Here is a 23,662-nt window from a genome sequence, read left to right on the forward strand (position 1 = left end):
TCAGATAGAAATATCTCTACAAGCTAAGACAAAGCTAAGTGTCAGGCAGAGGTATAGGTAGTTTAAATATCCTAAGAAAAAAAATTTTCATTAAAAAATTAATTCTCTTTCCCCAGCTGTATAGAAAAATGTTCATCATTATATATGCATAAAACTAGTCTAAACTACTTTCCAGAAAAACCATCATAGTTAAGTTTAAAACACGCTTTGGATCCTCTTCCTTTTTTTTAAGGGGGAAAAAAATCCCTGTAATTTGGTAAAAAGCCTTAGGACATGCAGTTCTAACAATTAAACTTTACAGTAACCAATGATAATGAACTCAAAGAAAAAGCATTAGTCTTTATATCCCAGTCCCAAGATAAAACCTCTCTACATTTCATGAAAAGTCCCCAAAGACACAGAATCTACATCCAGGGAAGAAGAACAACAACCTCAAAACCAAATTCTGTCAATAATTTCAAAATAAACAGACCTATCTTTTCAAGTTATCAGCCCAGGAATAGTTCTGAAATTTTATATCCTTTTTCTCCCCTAGCAGTGAAGAACTCTGATAAAACAAAATAATAATAGGAATGGTAAGATAACATTTACTTAGCAAATAACCCATTTGTGGCAATCGGGTGGGCCCACATGAGCCTACAAGCAAGGTGCGGCAGCCATGGAGGGCAGCTGAGTGGGCGGTGACCACAGGCTCCCCGCAACACCCCGGCCTGGTGGCCTGGTGCTGGCCCAGTCAGTGGAGACCTGTGGAGAGGTGGTGGCAGTGACCTCCACAAGCCCTCTTTCTCTAGAGGTGAGTATATAGAACATCCTGGAATCCACCATGAATGGACAGTTGGACCTAAGTGGGAAGCTAATCATGAAAGCTCAACTTGGGGAGCATATTCCGCAAATTCCTATTCATAATGAAGATATTAATATTACTTACGATGAATTAGTGCTAACGATGCAAGGAGTTTTCGGGGAAAGCTTCTGAGTAATGATGAAGTAACAAAAATATAAAGATCTTTTTTTTTTTAATATATATAAATATTTTTTTCTTTTTTTTTAATTGTATTTTAGGTTTTGGGGTACATGTGAAGAACATGCAAGATTGTTGCATAGGTACACACATGGCAGTGTGATTTGCTGCCTTCCTCCCCTTCACCTATATCTGGCGTTTCTCCCCATGCTATCTCTCCCCATCTCCCCACCCCCCACTATCCCTCCATTTCCCCCCAACAGACCCCAGTGTGTAGTGCTCCCCTCCCTGTGTCCATGTGTTCTCATTGTTCAACACCCGCCTATGAGTGAGAACATGCGGTGTTTGATCTTCTGCTCTTCTGTCAGTTTGCTGAGAATGATGGTTTCCAGGTTCATCCATGTCCCTACAAAGGACACAAACTCATCGTTTTTGATGGCTGCATAATATTCCATGGTGTCTATGTGTCACATTTTCCCTATCCAGTCTATCATCGATGGGCATTTGGGTTACTTCCAGGTCTTTGCTATTGTAAACAGTGCTGCAATGAACATTCGTGTGCACATGTCCTTATAGTAGAACGATTTATAATCCTTTGGACATATACCCAGTAATGGGATTGCTGGGTCAAATGGAATTTCTATTTCTAGGTCCTTAAGGAATCGCCACACTGTCTTCCACAATGGTTGAACCAATTTACACTCCCACCAACAGTGTAAAAGTGTTCCTATTTCTCCACATCCTCTGCAGCATCTGTTGTCTCTAGATTTTTTAATGATTGCCATTCTAACCGGCGTGAGATGGTATCTCAGTGTAGTTTTGATTTGCATTTCTCTAATGACCAGTGATGATGAGCATTTTTTCATATGTATGTTGGCCTCATGTATGTCTTCTTTTGTGAAGTGTCTGTTCGTATCCTTTGCCCACTTTTGAATGGGCTTGTTTGGTTTTTTCCTTGTAAATCTGTTTTAGTTCTTTGTAAATTCTGGATATCAGCCCTTTGTCAGATGAAGATAAAGATCTTATAACAATTTTTTGATAGTTCTGACCTTCCCTTTGCAATTCAGTGTGGCAGGATACTGAAACTGACATTATTTGTTAATGGCCAACAAAGATCCCTTGAATCAAGTCAGGTGAACTATCTCTGTCGAGAACTGACAGAACTTCGAAAAAAAGAACCAGGACCTTCCACCAATATTCCTGAAAATGACACTGTGGATGGCAAGGAAGAAAAGCCTGGTTCTTCAGATTCTTCTGGAAAACAGTCTACTCAGGTAGCAAGTATGTCACCTTTTGATCCTTTTAAAAAGATGAAATCAATAATAATGTTACGTTGTCATTTGGCTTAACAGATGATCAGGTTTCAGGGCAACCCAGTGCTCCTGCAGAAGACTGTTCAGGAACACCTGACAGCATTGCCTCCTCCTCCTCAGCAGCAGCAGCTCACCCACCAGGAGTCCAGCCACAGCAACCACCATATACAGAGCTGAGATACAAGCAGGTCAGACTAAAAGTCCTATACCAAGAGTACCAGTAACAGGCCAGCTATGGGACGCAGCAGCTGCAGGCTCCATCTCAGCAGCCTCAACAGTACGGTACTCAGTATTCAACAAGCCATAGTTAGCAGACTGGACCCCAACAACCTCAGCGGTTCCAGAAATATGGCCAGCGACCAACTACCCAGGCACCAGCTCCTGCCTTTCTGGTCAGCCCCAACAATTGCCTGCTCAGCCACCACAGCAATACCAAGAGAGCAATTATCCCACACAAATTTATACTACCCAAACTTCTCAGCCTACTAATTATACTGGACCCCCCACCTCCCCGCCTCTAAACCTGGAATGGCTCCAAGCCAACCTCGGGTCTATCGACCAAGACCAGGTTTTACTTCACATCCTGTAAGTACCATGACCTTTCCTCCGAGTAGGCCTAATCCTTATCCTTTCCTAATCTTAATCCCTTTGTCAGGGGCTATACCCAATCTGGATCTGGTTATCGATAAGGAGGCTCATCTACACCAGTTAATGTAGCTGCTAGCTATTGGCCTCCCAAAAGACTCTAGGACTATTTTAATTTGTACTGAAGTTCAGAAATTTTAAAAGCAAAGCATTTTTTATGGTATCTTTGTTGCTGTTAATTGAAAGTATAATTTGCTGAAACACAAAGACCAAAATGAAAGTTTTTTCCTCCCTGCTTAAAAATGTAGCAGCTTCTTACTTATTTTGGAACACTACTCTTACATGTGTGTAAAGTGACTGACTTTCTAGCTTCCCTTGTCCAGAGGATATTAAAATGCTAGTGTGAGGTTTGGCCATCTTCCTTGGCTTTCTCATATTAAGATGTTGTACTAAAGTAGCCCTTTGAGAATACAACTGGATGTTATGTATAAAATGTAACACTGATAGATTAATAAAGATGGTTGAATTTTAAAAAACTATTTTTGCAGGTCTGACAGGAAAGTGTTATGCTTCCTTGTATTTATATTATTGATTTTATTATTCATATGCTTTAAAAGTCAGGAAAAACAGACTGTTACTTAATCATTACTCAAGTTTACAAGTGAGATAAAGGATTCCCAAATATTTACATAACCTCTTCCTTGAGCTTCCCCTCATTTACTCCAAAGTGAAGAATTTAACACTGATGAACAACAATCTCAGAGTACGTATCATTCCAGAACCAGGTGCCTCATCTGGCTAACTTCTCTCTTTCACAACTAATCTCATGAGTTTCTTATAACCCAGGTACTACCCTTATACTGACCGGTTGATCATTCCAAGCTACCAGTAACCATGTGAAATGTCCAAAACAAATCCTCACTCCTGCAAACACGTTCCAAGACTGTCCCTATAGTGAATCCAGTTCTAGGCCTTTTCAGCACTTCAAATCCAATATAGGGCAAGTGAGGGAAACGAACTTATATAAGACAGGATCCAACATGAGAATTTGAAAAGCCTAACACTAATTACTCATCTTACTACCTCTTCACTTGCCATCCTCCCACACTTTATCCAAAGCTGACCCTTAACTCATACCATTCTCCAGCACCTCTGATTTCTTTCTGGACTCTCCCAGCCTGATCTCTCTAGCTACCATACTATTTTTTTTACTACCTTTCAATCCAATTCACAAATCAGAGAGGCAGTATATGTTATCTCTATTATGTTTCCAAACATTCGTGGCCTAGTTCCCTGGAAGCCAGTCTTCTGTCCAGATCACTTACCAACTAATGGCAATTTAGATACAAAAGTTGTCTCTGAATTTTCTTGACCTCCCCATCATGAGACCACTGACCACTGAATCCATATGAAAGCTCTCTCCTCTGGTTGTCCTCTGTAACTCTCTTCAGTCCCAAATGTCTTCCTTCTTCCTTCTCTACCTTAAGACCCCTAACTATAGGTTTTCTCCAAGTCTCAGACTTAGATTTTTACTTCTTTCCCTATACTCTAACTCAGGTTATCACCAGATCTGACTGCTTCCTAAACAGTAATGTGTTCCCACTTCGTATTAGACATTTCTCCCTGCATTCATTCCCTAAGCATTCACCAAGTACCCGTTATATGCTATTAAGTGAGTTAAATGTTGAGGATATAGAGATCAATAAGGCCTACAACGATCACCTCTGCCTTCATGGATCAAAGACAAGTAAACAAAAATGTTTAAAACAATGTGATCAATGTGGTAATTCTCACACAGATGTACAGAGAAAAGAAAAAAACACATCAAAATGACATATGGTAACAATGGTTTCCTATACGGAGCTTATACACAATTATTTGCACACATTATTTCAATTAAGTCTCATAACAATACTAGAAGATATAAAATAAAAGGTAAAACTCTTTAAATAATTTAATACCAGATCATATAACTAGTAAGTGACTAATTCAGGATTTGAGGTCAAATGTGTCTGTGCCAAAACTTATGTTTTTTCTTCTATAATCAGTGAAAAGAAATCTACACCTGATAAGTCAGGAGAGAGGTCTGTTAAGGACATCTATTTAAGATCAATAAGTATTTCCAGAGAGTGTTCAAAGGCATAGTCAAGAAGAGAACACTCAGGAAAATGACTAGCACAGGACAGAACTTACAACTTGCATGTCCCCAAAACCCTCAAACTCAATCTAAAACAAGCTCAGCATCTTCTTCAAAGAAGTACTGTACAGTATTTCATTACTAAGACACACTTGGTGATCAATTTTTAAAATTTCTGAAATTGCGATGTAGACATCACAGTGTGTCACAGTTAATTGGAGTATTGTTTCTTTCCTTAGTGGAACATAAGATAATGGTGCCTGAGAATTTCTGACTTCTTAGATGTGATAACAAATGGTAACTCTCTCCTAAATTTAATTCCCAAATTTAAATCACTTGAATCACCAAGTTCTATTTTTTTCCATAATAACCATTCTAATCATCCATTCTTTTCAATTTCCCTGCCACCAATCTGGTTTAAGGTAGTATCAATTGTGCACAGATTAAATACCCTCCTCACTGGTCTCCCTGAATCAGTTTCCCCCTACCTATTCTAAATCCTCAAATACAGCACTATGAATCAGTTTTTCAAAACCACCACTGTATGCATACCACTCTTCCTCTCTCAAATTGGTTCCACACTGCATATAAGGAGATTCCAATCTAGTTTCAAAGACTTCCATAAACTAGCCTAAGCTGACCTTCAAACAGTTTCTTTTCTACTAATCAATAAAAGCCTTCTACTCTAATCAAGCTCTTCTATTTATGGTCTCTTCAAATACTCTAACCTCTGTCTATTAACTTCATGATTCTTTCCATCTGAAATTCACCCAACTCTTACACTATTTGAATCAAATGTCAAGGCTCAACTCAAGCTTCATAACCTCCATGAAATCTCCCTCAATCATTCCAAGCCATTTCTTCTTCTGAAGTTCTATAACATGTACTCCCTTGAATATTGTTGTATTTAACTTTTCAAAGGAGTTTATGTCTTATTTCCACAATGAAATTAAAAGGATCAAAAGCAGAGACTATATGTAACAATTATGCAGCATAGTTTAGCAGTTAATTACACAGCTTCTGGGGTCAAAGTACATAGGTTTGACTCTCATCTCTGCCATCTTTCTGTGTGACCTTGAGCAGTTACTTAATTTCTCTGTTTCAGTTTGTAAAATGGAGGCAATGACAGTATATACCTCAAAGAGTTGTGAGAATTAAATGGTCATGTAGGACCTGTTCTTGATACATACTATGCACTCTGTAAGTGTTAACTGCTATGAATTCGTTAATAAGAAAAATTACCACTTAAGTGATGGTAAGTATTGGAAATACTACATAAGTGTTAGCTATTATGCAGACAAAAGCTATTATACAAATGTCACACAGACATTCTGAATATTAAGTATGGTGCAGACATACTCAGAGGTAGAATCCCCTAGCTCTGGAAATCCATATTTATAAGCCAGACTCAAAAATAGCCGAGCATGGTGGCAGGCACCTGTAATGCCAGCTACTTGGGAGGCTGAGGCAGGAGAATTGCTTGAACCTGGAGGCAAGGATTGCAGTGAGCTAAGATTGCGCCATTGCACTCCAGCCTGGGTAACAAGAGTGAAATTCCATCTCAAAAAAAAAAAAATAAAAAAAGAATCTCCATGTTCATGGTACCCAAAATAATAAGTACGCATCACGTACTCAGTATTTACCTGATGGAAGAAGGAAGAAAAGGTCTTAACATGAGAAGCAGCTTTTTAGGAAAGTGTCTATTTCTGACATTCTGGGGGAGCAGTTGAGAAATCTGTCCAGAAATGGAAAGAAATATCTATTTTAGGGTCTATAAAGGCTAATCAATCTCAGGAGGAATTGACAGGAAAATGACAGGAAAAGACATTCCACAGGAAGCAAAGCTAGCTGTTTATAAATGTACATATTTCATGTACACCTGCATTATACAGTTCTGTAGTAGCTTTGTAGTTGTGAACAGCATAACAGGCACATAAAGTTTCTTGGTGAGTTTAGGATAGATAGGTACTTACTGAGCATGCCTCTGTAATTGAGGTCCATATCCCGGCTCTCCGATCGCACTTTAATGGCATCCAGAATGGCATCAGGAGACAACAGTCCCGAAGGCCTCACAACATTCAGAAGTTCAGTGAGGCTCATGAGAGGTAAACGCACAGCCTGCATGATTTCAGCATGATTCTCCTTTGAATTATGCTTACACCAGTTTAGTAAGGCTAGGAAAATATCTTTTTCGGGAGCTGCAAATGAATCTCTTAACACGATGTTTAAAAGTGCTGTCTGAAAAGGACAGAAAGGTAAAATTCCAGTCATAGGAAGTTCAACCATTGCATGTTCAATCAGTAAAAGCTTACAGAACAAGAATAACTTATATTTAGCCAATTAACTCTTTTTGACCCTCTTCTTCCCTTATGCTTTGTGCCACATATTCTCCTGCACATTATGGCTGTGTAAATAACAAGGATAGTAGCACCTTTCTTCTATGCTCAGGTATCTTGTACCACTGCAACAAACATCTAGTCTTTCCAAACACATCTGCATCCATCTTTTTTAAAACAGCGAAAAGAAAAATGCCAAAGTGAAAAGCTGTCAATACATACAGATTCTTCAAGAAAGTATACATTGTTAAGTTAGAAGGATACATCTGGCATTTAAAATTCAAAGTGTTTTGTTTTACAGTATTACTTTACTACCACATTTTTGGCTTTCAGATCTCCAAACTGACCTCCAGCAACAATGGTGCAACCCTCAAAGATCACTGTCTTTAAAAGCCAAGTAGAAAAAAAGAAATAGGATCACACAAATCTTAATTTACACTCAAATCAAGATATGTAGCTTTTCAATAGGTTTTCTCATTAGAAATATCCAGGTTCTAGAAGGAACACAACAAGAGAAATGGAGAGATAATCACTACCCAGAGTTCAAAGGAAGATTTGAGCAAAACAGTTTTACTCTAGCTATAATACTGAATCTTAAGCCAGCAAAAAAAGCAGTGACTTAAAGACCTCTTTTATGAATTTGCCTGCTTGCTCTAAGGAAGTATTAGTCACACTCTCTGTCAGAGAAAAACAAAACCAAAAGGTAGTATGCAATACCACAAAAGATCCTATTTGGTTGTCACTACACTGAAAACAACCACTCAGCAGCACAGTCTCTTTTGCACATAAAACTTACCAGAAGAACCTTAAAGAAAACACAAACAACCAGCCCCTCTCTTTTATGATCTAGAGTCCCAGTAGCTGGAGGCAAGTGGCTAGACCAGACAACCTGTTTGATACCAATGATTTTTATTTTTTTATTCTTAATCCATTGCTATACTTTTGCTTTACAAGTATAAATAAAACAATGCATGCCTATAAATTACTTGTAGACAAATGACACACACCTTAGAAAGGGAGAGGAAACCTTCACTTGAGAGCACCTCCTGAGCATTCCTGTCCATAAACATGCAGCACATACAAGTTAACTTGGGAAGTGAGTACAGACTGGCAACATCAAAAGTCATACAGACATTCTGAATGTTAAGTATGGTGCAGAGATACTCGGAAGTAGAATCCTCTAGCTCTGGAAATCCATATTTATGAGCCAGGCTTAAAAAGTCCAGCAGCACCTCCTCCTTCTCATCAGTCAGCGTTGCCCGCCCTGTGTAGATATACTTGAGTAGCATTGTGAATGCTTCTGCAGTGGTGTCTTGGAGAGGAATTTCTGCTTCAGGCTGAGACTCTCGCATTCCGCCATACAATAATGCTCTGCACATCAGGGAAGAAACATAGGAAGAAACCTTCAAATAGGATTTGCTACAAAATATTGGAAATAACAGTTATCAACATTATGCAAATATAAATTTGTTTAATGACACAAAGATCCAAATGAAAAAAATGCAAAGTAATCATATAAAATGGTTCTTTAAAGGAAGCAAGAGGAATGATTTCAAAACTATCTGAATTAATTCTATAAACCACTGAAATATTCTGAAATTTCTTCTGAGATATTCTGAAAGCTCAAGATATGTGATAGGTATTAAATAGAAAGATGAGTGTGATCTTTTGAGAGGCACAATGAAATTGATAAAAAGATGTTAAAGGTCAACAAGGCAATTTAAAAAGTAAAACTCTATAGGAAAAGATATAACCAGATAAAGACGAACACTAATATGATGCCATTCTCCCCTGTAAGACTGGCAGAAATTAAAAGGCTTGTTAATATCAGTGCTGCGAAAGCAATGGAAAAACAGGTTGAATAGGTTGTTTGGTGCACTGCTTTGAGAGTACAAATATGCAGCCCTTTATGGAAAGAAATTTAGTAGCATATAGTCAAGCCTAAAATGTGCATACCCTTCAACTCAGTAATCTCTCTATTAGGACTCATTTCTAGAGAAATAATACAGTAAAGAAAAATGTGTAAGAATGCACACTGAAACAACTGGAAGAAATCTAAATGTCCATCAACAGCAACATGGTTAAAAAAAAAACTGTGATATACACATTCTCTGCAGCCTTTAGAAAGATCAAGGGAGATCAACAGGTATTGTTTTGAAAAGATGTCCAGGATATGGTAGTTGAGTAAGTAAAATTGCAGACCCATATGCACTGCATGAAAAAAGTATATAACCACATATTTACATGTTTATGCATATGTGTCTATATAGATATTTCTTTAAATCAAATCAGAGGAAATCAGATTGGATTTAAAGAGTTTTGAAAAATCAGAGGAAATTCATATTAAACTGTTAACAACACTTATCTCTGGGAAATGGTATTAGACGGCGGGGAGAAAAAGACTTTCATTTGTTACTTTATAAATTAAAAATGAAATTACTGATAGGATTAGGGTGATTTTTTATTTTTTTCCTTTCAGATTCAACAAAAAGCCCTACATTATTGCTTATCTTAAAAAAATGAAAACTAGACAATTCAGTTAGGTAATGAATTTGAATTTCTACCTCTATTATCGCTTCTCGGTCTTTAGGCTGAGATCAAGTGTTGAATTTCTACCTCTATTAATCAAGCAGGAATAATATGAAGCAATTAAACTTCCAACCTATCAGGAAAGAAAGGAGGAACAGGATAAGGGAGAAGTGCAGAAAAGGGGGAGAAGAATAAAGAATGAGAAAGAAAAGATGCAAAAGTGACAGGAAAAGACTGGAACCAAGAAAGAGATTCTCTCTGTTCCTAAAATTCTCAGAGTAGGACTAGCATTTCAGGGTTACCTATCTGGAACTTGTCCCACACTACCCAAGGACGTAGCATTCTTGCTTGCCCCAGGAAAACAGCTGAAACCATCCAGTAAAGATTCATTAATATTCTGAGCACACCTCTTCACTGGGTTATACTCTGCCTAAAAATACACTTGAAGGTTTCCATTAATCCAGAGAGCACCCAACCATTACCCTAAAATTACCAAATTAAATAACTTCTCCTTTTTGGGGAGACCTCAACAAGACTTAACTCCAGTCCTGTATGATCTGTGGTATTTATCTGGATTCTCAATGCTTTAAAAGTGGTTTTGATGAGGCTCCCTGGGAACAATAAATATGAACCCTCAAGACAAGCACAGAGGTTAGATGTTTACTATGAAAAGTTTCCTCTTATACAGTTCCTTATCTGGGAATTGATAGGCTATTATGACAGTACTTCCGCATCTTCTGACAGCTGACAGTTCATATCCTTTGCATATGAATACTGTCAGCATTGAGAATCTAAGTAAGGCAGCATTGAGCTTAGCTCTAAGGTAGACTTAGAGGTAGAGCTTAGCTCTAAGGTAGTCTAAGGTAGACTCTGAGCTTAGCTTAGTGAGCCAGCAAATATTACAAAGGTTAAATATCTACAAAGACATCAAGAACAAGGTCAGTAAGTGGGGGTAGAATATTCCATTCACTCAATACGATCTTCAACTTTCTAAAAGTATTTGAGTTTCTTTTAAGATATACTAATCACCTAAACGATACCCACACAGAGTTGTTTCAAATTATTTTTGAAAGAGGGCAAGGTATACAGTATTAATAAATAATAAACACAGGCTGAGACGTTCTGACTTAATAAGAAGTGGACTCTTATAAAACACTTTAATAGTAATGACTGGACTAAACATTTTAAAAGGGAAATAAACACAAAAGGAAAAGTGTGCAGAGGACAGAGGCTAGTAAGAAATAATGGCTGGACCAAGGTCAGATGCCTTGGTAGAGTTGACCACTAGGAAGAAGGGGAGAGTGTTAGAAGTTTTAACAGACTCCTCATTTTTCTAAGCTCCTGGTTTCACCTACAGTGGCATTTTACATGTATAACATAAGAAGTTTATGAAAAACCATAGAAGCTCTAGCTATAGAGTAAATATTTCCAGGAGATACACTTTACCACAACACGTCTGACTCTAGGTGTTGCTGTCTCTCTTAACTCTGATTATAAAAGCCAGACTGCGGTTATCACTAGAAGGTAACTGAAATGTTCTCTAAGCCAATGGTATCTCCATTTCAGGTACCAGGTTTCCCAGATAAATCTCTAACACTGTGAACCATCTTTGTCCTTACAAATAGAAAAAGATCCATTATCAAGCATAAATTATAACTCAGCAATTCAGTGATGACTCACTTTTGACAAATATTAGGTAAAATGTAGAGTAGTTAAAGATCAGCTTAAGATTTATAACCCTGGAAATTAGGACTCAAGTAACAAACAATAACTGCATATAAGTATACCTCTTAGACCTGCTGGGTTACTAACAGGTCCTAGACCTCAGCAGTCTCAAACCAAGCGGGTATATGTGCCCATTAGCAGGTCCAGGGGTCAGTCTACCTATACAAAAGGAAGCTTAAGTCCCATTAGCCATCTACTGTGAGGAGAAGGTGAGGACAACAAAGACTCAGCCTGAGAAACATTCTTGAGACCTTGAAAACTGGTTGATTGGGCACCATCTAGGCTGGGAAACCTTCCAACCCTTTAATTTTAAGATGGCTCCTAAAGGAAAAGACAATTCTCAAAAAAAAAAACAAAGTCTACAAATATGAAATCTTTATAGATATTCAATTGAGGGATGCAAAAATTTGTCATCATGCTTGGTTACATATTTTTCACAGAGCAGAAAATACCAGTGTTTTCTACAGGTGAACTGAATTTTCAAAAAAGTATTACACACTTACCGAAAATATTGGCACCTGGCTGCTAAAATCACCCTGTGGGCAGGAAAACGTTTCTTTTCCACAACAAATGTGACGTCGCCATATTCTTCCCCAATCAACAAGGCACCGATATGTTCAGACAAAATGTGCACATGATCAATTTCCCCCACTGCAGTAAAGGGGCGAAGAGGGTGGCTGTTACTCATCTTGTGGAATAGACGATAGTCGTTGATCTATCATATAAAGAAGGAATGAGCGTTAGCGGGGGGAGGGGTGTACACTTAGAAAATCACATACCATAAACATAGCTAAGTAAAAATTTAAAGTGCTTAGAAAAATTCACATGAGAGAGAGTTAATCAGTGGTATCTTTATTAACTCATTTATTCTAAGTAGCAATTCGGCCTGCTTCCCTTAAATGTACTCCCTTCATTGTCTTATCACACTAGGAAAGCAAAAATGCCAGGGTCTCCAAACACTAACAGCACTTGGCGCCATCACAGTCTAGAAAACTGAGCCCAAACACAGGTCCCATATTCCTTACAGTACCCCAGGAAAAATAAAATCAACAATCAGAATAACTTCTCTCTTTTACATATATTGAGTAAGGTTGGGTACAATTATACCCAATAGAAAAGTCATTCAGGCACAGATCTAGGTCTAAATTACAAACAGAATAGATAAAATAATGAGATTTCAAATAAGAAGTTTTGTTCTGAAACCATCTCAAATATTTTATTTAAAAAAATAACAATCTTCTGGAGTCACAAAAATAACTTGACATTTATTAATGAACATTTGCAGTAACGTCCTAAGATTCTCACATTTAACAAAAGAATAACTCCAACATTTTTCTCAAGACTGTAGCTTCTATTCCAAACTTGTTGCTCTGATGATCAGGTTGCCAGTGTCTACCAGCACATCATTACATTTTGTCTCATTTACAGGCACCTTCCTTGCTTTTGTATGCAATGCCTTTCTATAAAAGTATCTGAAAATCAAAGAGCTAAAGCATTATTAACAGCTTTACATGTAAGAAGGGGTAGAGTATATTCTTAAAAAGCTAAAAATGTTTATATTTTTTAATACTGAATGTACTTGCAGGGTATTTTTAAAAAAAAAAAAAAAAAAGTTGGCCAGGAGCAGTGGTTTACGCCTGTAATCCCAGCACTCTGGAAGATTAAGGCGGGTGGATCACAAGGTCAGGAGATCGAGATCATCCTGGCTAACATAGTGAAACTCCATCTCTACTAAAAATACAAAAATGAACTGGGTCTGGTGGCGTGCACCTGTAGTCCCAACTACTTGGGAGGCTGAGGCAGGACAGCCACTTGAACCCGGGAGACGGACGCTGTAGTGAGCAGAGATCACACCACTGCACTCCAGCCTGGCGAGAGTGAGATTCCGCCTCAAAACACAAGTTGGTCTTGCTCTGTTTGCTCTGTTGCCCAGGCTGTAGTGCAGTGGTGCAATCACTGCTCCCTGTAACCTTGAACTCCTCAGCTCAAGTGATCCTCCCACTCAGCCCACCAAATAGCTGGGACTAAAAGGTGTGTGCCATCATGGCCAGCTAATTGAAGGTACTGCTTTGATAAGTGTAAGTAACGGGCACGTACGTCAGAGCCTTGGCTAGCATTCATATGCCCCAGGTGAAGAGGTGGCTGATAGCTCAGAGGTAGCCAGCTACTCCTCTGCTGCATCCGAGACTAGAGAAATTGAGCCAGATATGTTTCATCCAGTAGACCTCCACATCTTTTTTAACTCTCCACTTGAGCCACAATTAAAGGTTGAACAGCTCCTAATCTTTAATCTTCCATATCCAGTTCCATTATTAGCAAGGTGTCTGCAAAATGGTGTTTTTCTCCTGTGACTGCAACAGAAGATCTTCATGGACCAGGTTCCAAATCCGCCTGCTTCAGTTAACCTACTACCATACACCGACCCTCAAAAGAGGGAGCAACAGCAGTGATGCAGAAGAATATGGAAAATGAGCTAGGCAAGAAGACACCTGCCCCAGGTAAATGGGCAAAATCCTGATTACCTACAGCAGGAACATCAGAGAACTAGCAGTATAATCCCCTAACTGCCAAGGTAAATCCCTCTCCCTCAATTGCAGCCTTCATTTGAAAGCCCTAAAAACAGAATGATCTCTAGTCACTTGTGTATGAAAGACCAAATTCAACTTAAGACAATCTATTTGAGAGTATGAGCAAGTAATGTGTGACACAATAGTCTTAATGTGTATATACAACAACAGTGTAATACAGGAGTTGGCAAACTTTCTATAAAGGGTCAGATGGTACATAAAGCTTTGCAGGTTATACAATCTATGTCAAATGATTCAGCTCTATGGTAGGAGCCTAAAGGCAGCCATAGACAATAAGAAAATGAATAAACGATGGCTATGTCCAGTAAAACTATTTCTACAAAAGATCTAGATTAGACTCACAGGTCATAGTTTGCTAACACCTGGTATAACCCGTGATCAAGGACTGACCTCAAGGACTGGCTGTACTTTAGGCAAACAATCAGACTGGGAATTTTGTTTGTTTGTTTTTTGCTGGGTTACCCAACTGATGTTTCTATGATCATTTCCTATGTTGGTCAGGAAATTCAGAAAGCTACTGGTACCTGACTTCAAAAACTCATTCCTCTTCAATACAAACTCTCACATCACTATCCAACATTTCAATGATTGTGCATGACTCTAAACAAAACACTTTCCCTGTCTGAAAAGGCACAATGTATATACCCAGTAAATATATTCTCTGGTATAATACTTTCTTAATATTTTATCCATGTCATGGCTAATACTCAAATTACTTACTAAAGGACTCTTGATGAACAATGATTGCTTTTTAGTTAATCAGCTCAGAAGGGAAATTTATAATTCTTAAACTGATATATCATAAACAATATTATATATGTATGTATCTACCACAGTAAGTTCTCCAGATCTTTACTTCTCAATATATCTAATTTCATTTTATTTTAATTATGTTTTTCCAAATGGAGACATGAAACTGTTTTGTGTACAGAAAATAGCCACTTAGGATAAAATAAACACAATTTTATTGGCATATAGAATTTTAATTAGACTAGTGATTCTCAATAAGCTTGCCAAACATTGGAATCACATGGGGAGCTTAAAAAAAAAAAAAAAAAAGATGCTTGAGTCCCACTCCTCAGAGACTCATATTTAACTAGTCTAGAATGGGGCCGAGGCACTGGAATCACCATTCTGAAGTGCTTCAACTAAGCAACTCAGAAAAATAGCCACTGATTGATTCCTATTGTTGTAGGTTTCCATCTCTTGCTCAGGTGTGCAAGTATACAAAAAAAAAAAAAAAAAAAAAACCCACAGAAAATATTCATTTAGGATATAATTTAATTTGAATCTTATTGTAAAGATGCAAATGGTACTAACAAAGTTACCAATACCACAACTTTATACAGAAAATGAGTATTTTTTTCACCAATGGGATAGTTTATTTACAAAGTGATAGTTTCAGTCTACCTGTATGTATTTTAGAAAGTATGCTTGCTAGGCACAGCAGCCCACGTCTGTAATCCCAGCACTTTGGGAGGCTAAGATATGAAGATTGTTTGATGCCAGGAGTTCAGGACCTCGTCTCTACAAAAAAATTTAAACATTAGCCAGGCATGGTGGCATGAGGCTGTAATTTTAGCTAATTGGGAGGCTGAGTCAGGAGGATTACTTGAGCCCAGGAGTTAAAGCTGCAGTGAGCTATGATTGTACCACTGCACTCCATCCTGGACAACAGGGCAAGACCTTGTCTCAAAAAAGAAAAAGAAAAGAAAGCAAAGAAAAGAAAACCAAATTAAAGTTAAATGGATTAGGAAATAAAGAGGCAAAATAATCAATATTTGCAGATAACGACTGCAGACATGAAAAATCCATGAGAATCAACTGAAAAGAGTATTAGAGAAAATAAGAGCGGTTCACCAAAGTGATCACATAAAATAATTATATGAAAATATATAGCATTCTTCCATGCCCAAACCAACCAGCCAGAAAATATTAGTGAAAAGATCTGCAATTTGTAACTGTAAAACACATGTAACACATAGCAATAAACTCATAGGACATGTAAGGAAATCATAAAACTCTACTGAAAGATTTAAGAAAAATACAGAGACATAAGTTGTTTGGGGACAGAATGATCCAATATGATAAAGAGATCCATATTTTCAACTTACCATGGGTTTATCAGGACGTAACCATATTATAAGTCTAGGGGCATCATTTATATAAATGTAGCATTTCAATTGAATGGGAGAAAATATGAATTTTTTCAATAAAAGGTATTGGCTAGCCATTTGGAAAAAAGTAAGCTGAATATTCACATTAAAGTACAAAATGAAATATATATGGATGTCAGCTTCAGCACTTTCTGTAATAGCAAAAAAAAAAAAAATAATAAAAAACTAAAAAAACCCTGAAGGCTCATTTAAAGAGAATTGATTAAACAAATAATGGTACATATATAATGAAATATTATATATTTAAAAAGAATAAAGTTAGATACTAATGAACTGAAAAAATCTTCAGTATGTGCATTTACATGCAAAAGACAAAACAATAGTAAAATATTTTGTTTAAAAAAAAACACTGAAAAAGGAAGGATATACATCAAATGATTAACTAAGGGTTAACTAGATTGGGGCTGTGGGAAAACTTTACATAGTGTGCTACATACTTCTGTAATGTTTACAAATTTTAAAGTGTTTATTTGTAGTAAAACTATAAACAAATATTTCACAAAAATCAAAAATGACTAAAGCAGCAATACTAAAATCCTGAGGGTTACTGCCTGCTTATTATGCGGTAAGAAACCAACACTCATTTGTTCTAACCAAAATAATAAACAATGTCCATCAGTAAACTGAAAGTAAGTTTGGCCACTAAAATTACAATATAAATTGGTTTGTGTATGAGATAACAAGTGTTTGGATTTGCCACAACCAATAGAACCTGATTTAGTGACTAAGACAGAAATGGCAAGCAGAGAGGGACTATATATTATCTGCACAGAGAAAAATTAATTAACACCTTGAAGGCAAGGACACAGAGTTCATTACACTTAAAACCGGCAAGGAAAAAAAAGTTCATTACACTAAGACAGGTAAATCAGATACCTGGGCAGCATGGCCCCCTAGGACACTCTATCTGACATACGCTAACTAAAGATCTTCACCTAAGAGAGTTTCAGTGTGACTTTTTCTAGACTTAAGGCAGAATTTTTCAGATGCAAAATGTTGTTTGTTTTGCTCCTACTGACTGACAGTCCTGATGTCTAAACTTGCTTATCCTCACAGCATAAGGCAAGGGTAATCTATTCACTCAAACTGTTCCTTCAAGGTGGGGGGAAGAACAGTAGAAAGGTAGGGGGACGAGGGACTTACACTGAGAGGACATGAGTATCTCAACCAGGAAATGGTGCCTTTCATGGTACCATATACAATTATTAGTTTTGGATTCTGGGACCTCACATGAATTTGTGCATTAGGGATGGTGGTATAGAAACTATACTATTTTTTTTGTCTAGTTAACTTTCATGAATTCAAATGCATTAAAAATCAAAAATGACTAAAGCAGCAATACTAAAATCCTGAGGGTTATTGCCTGCTTATTATGCGGTAAGGCCAACACTCATTTGTTCTAACCAAAATAATAAACAATGTCCATCAGTAAACTGAAAGTACCATATGTAGTACATAATGCTGTCATGTTATAATTGCCTCTTAAAGGGGAAAAAACCAAGTTCACCCAAATATAATTTCTTTACTTAAAGCTCACCTATCTGTTTACAAACTTTACTTTAACCAGGGCTAACTACATTTTTTAGAATTAAAGTTTATTCTACAGTGTTTAATAAGGAAATAGTCAAACAGCAAAGTTCCGCCAGGCGGAAATGCCAAAGAGTCCTTGAACACTGTATGAATCTCCCCTGGGAAGCCCTCTCTGCCCGGTGTATTTCCTGACTGAAAAGCCTTTATGGGAAAAAAGACCTTCTGCTCTTTAATTGCAAAATATAAATGATCTTTCTCTTGAGGAAAGAGATGGCATTTACAAGCATATGGTTTAGCAATTTCTTTCTGCTCTTGGTACCCATGTGGTGTGTAATTTGAAGTAGTATTCCTTAAACTTCAAATTAATATCGCTTGGGGAGATAAATGATGTCCTGTCTGCATCTTAAACACTCTCCCCCTCAAAAAAAAATCACATTCTACTTCTCACAGGAAGGGTACTTCACTTCTTTTGATACATACTCCGCCCTTGTCATCCAAAAGTCTAAGGAAACAAGTGAAGACTGACCATACTGCTAGACATAACCTTGGCTCTGATATTTTGCAAACCAATTCGAAACCCTGCAGAAGAGAATGATCATTCAGTAAAGTGCTACAGTAAGGACATGACTGGAGTTCACATGATAGGATTCCTGACATATCTTTTTCTCTGGGAAAGACTGAGTGTCCAGTTCAGCTCCAAAGTCTTGTCATTCTATAATTTTATGTTTGTAAATAAATGTTTACAGATATGCTCAGGTTTGACCACTAAAGAATTGTATCATAAAAAATATTTCACAAGATTATTTTATTGAGCATGCAGGTAATTCCAGTTACCTACCACATTGATTCTCCACTTCTTTACCAATGGACAAACTAGTTTCTGAATATGTTTATAATTCATTCAATAAAAGACTTATTAAGCTCTCTCTACAATACAGGCTCAGTGCTAGGCGACAGAAACACAAAGATTAATGAAAGTCTCTACCTTTGAAGAACTCATTGTCTACTAAGGAAAGTAGGACTAGATAACAAATAATGTAAATTCTAAAACTCGTAGGCCAGGCCATGATTTTATGAGATTTAGAAAGTCAAATACTTCCATAAGTACCATACCAAAACGACCACAAAGATGCTAAGCAGAATATTAAATGAACAGGAACTCAGAAAATTACCAATTATATTCTTATATGAGAGTAAGGGTTAATATTCAAATAATTGGCTACATGATCTCCAAAGTGGGCTGCTCATATTCCAGGGAGAGTGCAATACAAACCACAGGAATTTAGAAAGAAAACATTAACACTTATATTGATGTGTTTGTATGTACGTATCTCAGAGATGAGGTCATGCTATGTTGCCCAGGCTAGACTCCTAGGCTCAAATTCTCTTCCTGCCTTAGCCTTTCCAGTAGGTGGGACTACAGGTGCACACAACCATGCCTGGAGTGATATTAATTTTTAACCCAGAAAAATGAGAATAAAAATCAGCTTTGCTAATTCTTTTTTTTCTTCTTTTTTTTTTTTTGAGAGCCAATCTTGCTCTGTCACCCAGGCTGGATTGCAGTGGTGTAATCTTGGCTCACTACAACCTTCATTCTCCTGCCTCAGCCTCCCAGGTAGCTGGGATTACAGGCACACACCACTATGCCTGGCTAATTTTTGTATTTTTAGTAGAGACGAGGTTTCACCATGTTGGCCAGGCTGGTCTTGAACTCTGGACCTCAGGTGATCAGCCTGCCTTGGCCTCCCAAAGTGCTTGGGATTACAGGTGTGAGCCACCACACTCAGCCAGCTTTACTAATTCTTAATAAATGGATAGTACTGCCTCCCTCTCATAATCTACATGTGAAAAATAGTCATTTGTGTCATAAATAGGTGACGAGAAAAGACTGGGAATTCCTTAAAAAGGCGGGGCTAAAAGTAGTGCATGGGAAGTATTAAGTTAACGTGTGCTTGCTTAAATGAATTTTCTAAATGTTATCTGGTTTTAATAAATTATTTCTCACAAAACGGCAAGTGAATTGTAAAAAGATTTCCACAGTCTGGGCAACATAACAAGATCCTTTCTCTACAAAACTTTTTGTTCTGAAATTAGCCTGGCATGACGGTGCGGACATGTGGTCCCAGCTACTAGGGAACTGAAGCAGGAGGATTGGTTGAAAGCAAGAAGTTGAGGCAGCAGTGAGCCATGTTCATGCCACTACACTCCAGCATGGGTGACAGAACAAGACCCTGTGTGATGGTTAATATTGTCAACTTGATTGGATTGAAGGATGCAAAGTATTGTTCCTGGGTATGTTTGGGAGCGTGTTACCAAAGGAGATTAACATTCGAGTCAGTGGACTGAGAGGCAGACCTACCCTCAATCTGGGTGGGCACCATCTCATCAGCTGCCAGCATAAAAGCAGGAATGCAAACAGCCGACTTGCTGAGTCTTCTGGCCTCCATCTTTCTCCCACGCTGGACACTTCCTGCCCTTGAACATCAGACCCCAAGTTCATCAGGTTTTGTACTCCTGAACCTACACCAGTGGTTTGCCAGGGGCTCTCCAGCCTTTAGCCACAGACTAAAGGCTGTACTGTCAGGTTCCCTACTTTTGAAGTTTTGAGACTCGGACTGGCTTCCTTGCTCCTGAGCTTGCAGACAGTCTAATGTGGAACTTTACCTTGTGATCTTGTGGGTCAATATTCCCTAATAAACGCCCCTTCATATATACATCTATCCTGTTAGTCCTGTCCCTCTAGAGAGCTCTAATGCACCCTATATTAAAAAATGAAAAAGGTTCCCACAACAAAACCAATGATTGAAGGTAACATTGTCAACATAAGCAAATAATAAGAAAATGGCCAATATGACAACTTTACTACTTACCAATAGTAAAGATTCTGTAAGAAAGCGACACTTGATTATTTTAAATGATTAAATAAACCATTTGAAACATACAATATAATTAACAATGAACTTCCACATAAAAAGCATTAAAATATTTCTTGAACAAATATATATTTGTTGGATGTTTTAATCTGAAAACAAGCTTAAAACAAAATTAGAATCTGGTAACAAATGGACCATTTTACAGTAGGGACACTGAAAGGACTTCTTACCTAACAATAATGGCTACTATTTACTGAATACTTACCGTAAGGCAGACACTGTCCTAGCATTTTATATATATCTTACTTAATATTCAACTTGTCCATACCCAGTAAGTAGCAGATTCAAAAAGGGTTTGTCAAGGTCCTGAACTTAAAAGACCTTGCTACAGTGAATATAAGGTATCAGAAATGATTCTGACTCTGACTTCTAGATCTGCCAGCTAACTCCTCAGAGCAGTGCTTCTCAAACTTTAATATACCATCTTCAGACCAGGTAAAATATGCTAAGTGTGATAAGAATGAAATGCTATTTTTCATTCCTCTTTGGGAAGATTACATATAGATGTGCCTTGCTAATACAAGGAGAATAATTCATACTGGAACTGCAATATACAATCTAGTTACTTAAAAGTTACAGAATAAGAATACTGTTGATACACATATGCATCAATATATACTACAGGGTTAAGTGAACAACCTATAAGAAACTTAAATGAAAACTAAACAGTAATTTATAATGAAAAAATAACTGAAACCAATGAAAAGCTCAACTCAACATATACTGATGATATATGTCTTTCTAAAATGTAAAGTAATTCCAACTTATGCATGTTCATAGATTCATATGTGAAGCTTTGCAAAGCTGCTACGCATTGCACAGTATCCAAACTTCTTAGTAGAAAACTTAAATTAGAATCCTTTATAAACTGTAATACTATGCTAATGTAGGCTTATGTATGCCACATTTTGCATACTCTTAATACTTCACTTGATTGGTTATCAGTAAGTTGCTAAAGGATATACATAAATGAAAGACTATGAGATTTCCTGCTATTTGCCAATGTGTTTTGGAGCAGTGGCCTTGGGCCATCTTTTGAGAAATGTTCTTCTGGACTATGAAATGCTCCAGGCTCACTTTGTATAATAACTAACTCTGTGGTGGCTGGGAGAATCTACTCCTTTATTATTTATTATTTAATCACAAAATATCAAGACTCTCAAGGCAAAAAAGAAAAAAAAAAGGCCCAATTTATAATTTGCCAAATTATTTTTATTTTCTATTCAATTCAAGGCTTTTTCAGTCTCTCTGGATTCAATCTCTTATTAAAACAACCTTTCCCAAGTAACTGTGAAAAAAAACAATAAAATCATTCAAATCAGGTATCTTCCAACAGAATAAATATCAAATGACCCAACTGAGCTTCATTCTGCTTTTAAGTCCCCCCAAAATCCTGAAGCTTTCTTCTTCCTTCCCTTCAGAAACGATCAGGTGCAAAAACTGATCAGGTTTTCATAATCTACGTTCTAAATGTTAACCTATAACCTACCTCATTCAGCCACCAAACATTCCCCTGTCTTTTACTTCTCATTTGCTCTAGTATGTGACTCCTTATAAGGCAATCTCTCATAAAATAAGATGACTTTTAGGAATGACAAGTCATAGATTTCAACTCTAAGAAGTTGCTATCACTTATATAGCTCAGAGATTATATAACTATCCTTTTTCATACTCTCAGCCTTATTGGTCCTGAGTCACTGAAAACTGCATGATCTGTATTCTGGGAACAGAAAAATATATGCATCTAGAGCCAAAAAGCAATGAAAAAGTCATGATGAGTGCAGAGGTTATTAGTTGTAATAATATTTGAAAACACAAGACAAGCCATTTCTGTTTAATTTCTTCAGTGGCAACTTATGGGTCTGTAATATTCTTGCTCAGATTTAAATTATATGATATTTTCCTAATTAATAAAGGTTATTATAGCATGAACTCCCATTAAAGCAGTGGAATCATCAATTGCAGCAATATAATTTCTTTGTAGCAAAGCTACTGTGAACATTTGCATTACTGTCTGTGTAAAGGAAATTGGCTTTTCATTTGTAGAATGTTGTAAAAATGTTCTACTGTTCATACTTTGACTACTGTTTGTTAAACCCGGTATCTTGGCTATTTTCCGTGGAATTGTAAAATAAAAAGAGATCAACTCAGAAATTTGTACAACATAAAATCTTGATTTATAAGTGTATTTGTGCCATTCTAGAATATAATCCAAAGGAATTGTTCCACAAATTATACTAGTATTTTGTTCTTTTTCCCCCATATAACCTCTTCCCCATTTGTTTTATGAACATTGACTTTATGCCAACTCCAACATAACATTCTCTACTGTGATTTTAAAAAAAGCAGCAGCAGAAGAAAAAGAAATTCAGAAACAAGTATCCCCATGCAGTCTAGGAGTCCAAAATGACAGTTTAGGAGCCCAGTTACTGGCTGTCCAAAAATTATAGCCATTGACCGGCTGAACTAAGGGGCCACCAAATTGACCAAGAATGCTTCCAAATCCAAATCTATAGTGTGTATGTAAGAATAAAGGAATGAACAGGCACAACTCAAGCCAACAACTTCCATTTTAGGAAGAAAAAAGCTTAGGCAAAAAGAGTTTACAGCATGGGCAACAAAGTGAAACCTCGTCTCTTCAAAACAAACAAAGAAAATATTAGCTCAGCATGGTAGCGCACACCTGTGGTCCAAGCTACACGGGAGGCTGAAGCAGGAGGTTCACATGAGCCCTGGAAGTCAAGGCTGCAGTGAGCCATAATCACTCCACTGCACATCATTCCACTGCACTCCAGCCTGGGTGACCAAGCAAGACCTTGTCTCAAAAAAAAAAAAAAAAAAAAAAGTT

General features: G+C 37.3%; 1 protein-coding gene and 1 pseudogene across 2 annotated transcripts in view; one reads left to right on the top strand and one right to left on the bottom strand.

The window, feature by feature from the left end:
• Nucleotides 1–535: 535 nt before the first annotated feature.
• On the top strand, nucleotides 536–2,967 carry LOC116533550 (annotated as a pseudogene).
• Nucleotides 2,968–3,026: 59 nt separating this feature from the next.
• LOC116533546 (BTB/POZ domain-containing protein 9-like) overlaps nucleotides 3,027–23,662 on the bottom strand; it is a 44,917-nt gene continuing 24,281 nt past the window's right edge. For both annotated transcript variants that reach the window (XM_032253330.1, XM_032253329.1), the window contains exons 2-4: nucleotides 12,090–12,301; nucleotides 8,340–8,703; nucleotides 3,027–7,234 (exon numbers count right to left, since the gene is read on the bottom strand). In XM_032253330.1, the coding sequence (XP_032109221.1) occupies nucleotides 6,881–7,234; nucleotides 8,340–8,703; nucleotides 12,090–12,274 (903 nt within the window). In that variant the 5' untranslated portion in view covers nucleotides 12,275–12,301 and the 3' untranslated portion in view covers nucleotides 3,027–6,880. The remainder of the gene's footprint in view (nucleotides 7,235–8,339; nucleotides 8,704–12,089; nucleotides 12,302–23,662) is intronic.

The sequence above is a fragment of the Sapajus apella genome, unplaced genomic scaffold, assembly GCF_009761245.1.
Source record: "Sapajus apella isolate SASKATOON/1434 unplaced genomic scaffold, GSC_monkey_1.0 scaffold83, whole genome shotgun sequence".
In the NCBI taxonomy this organism is placed as follows: domain Eukaryota; kingdom Metazoa; phylum Chordata; class Mammalia; order Primates; family Cebidae; genus Sapajus; species Sapajus apella.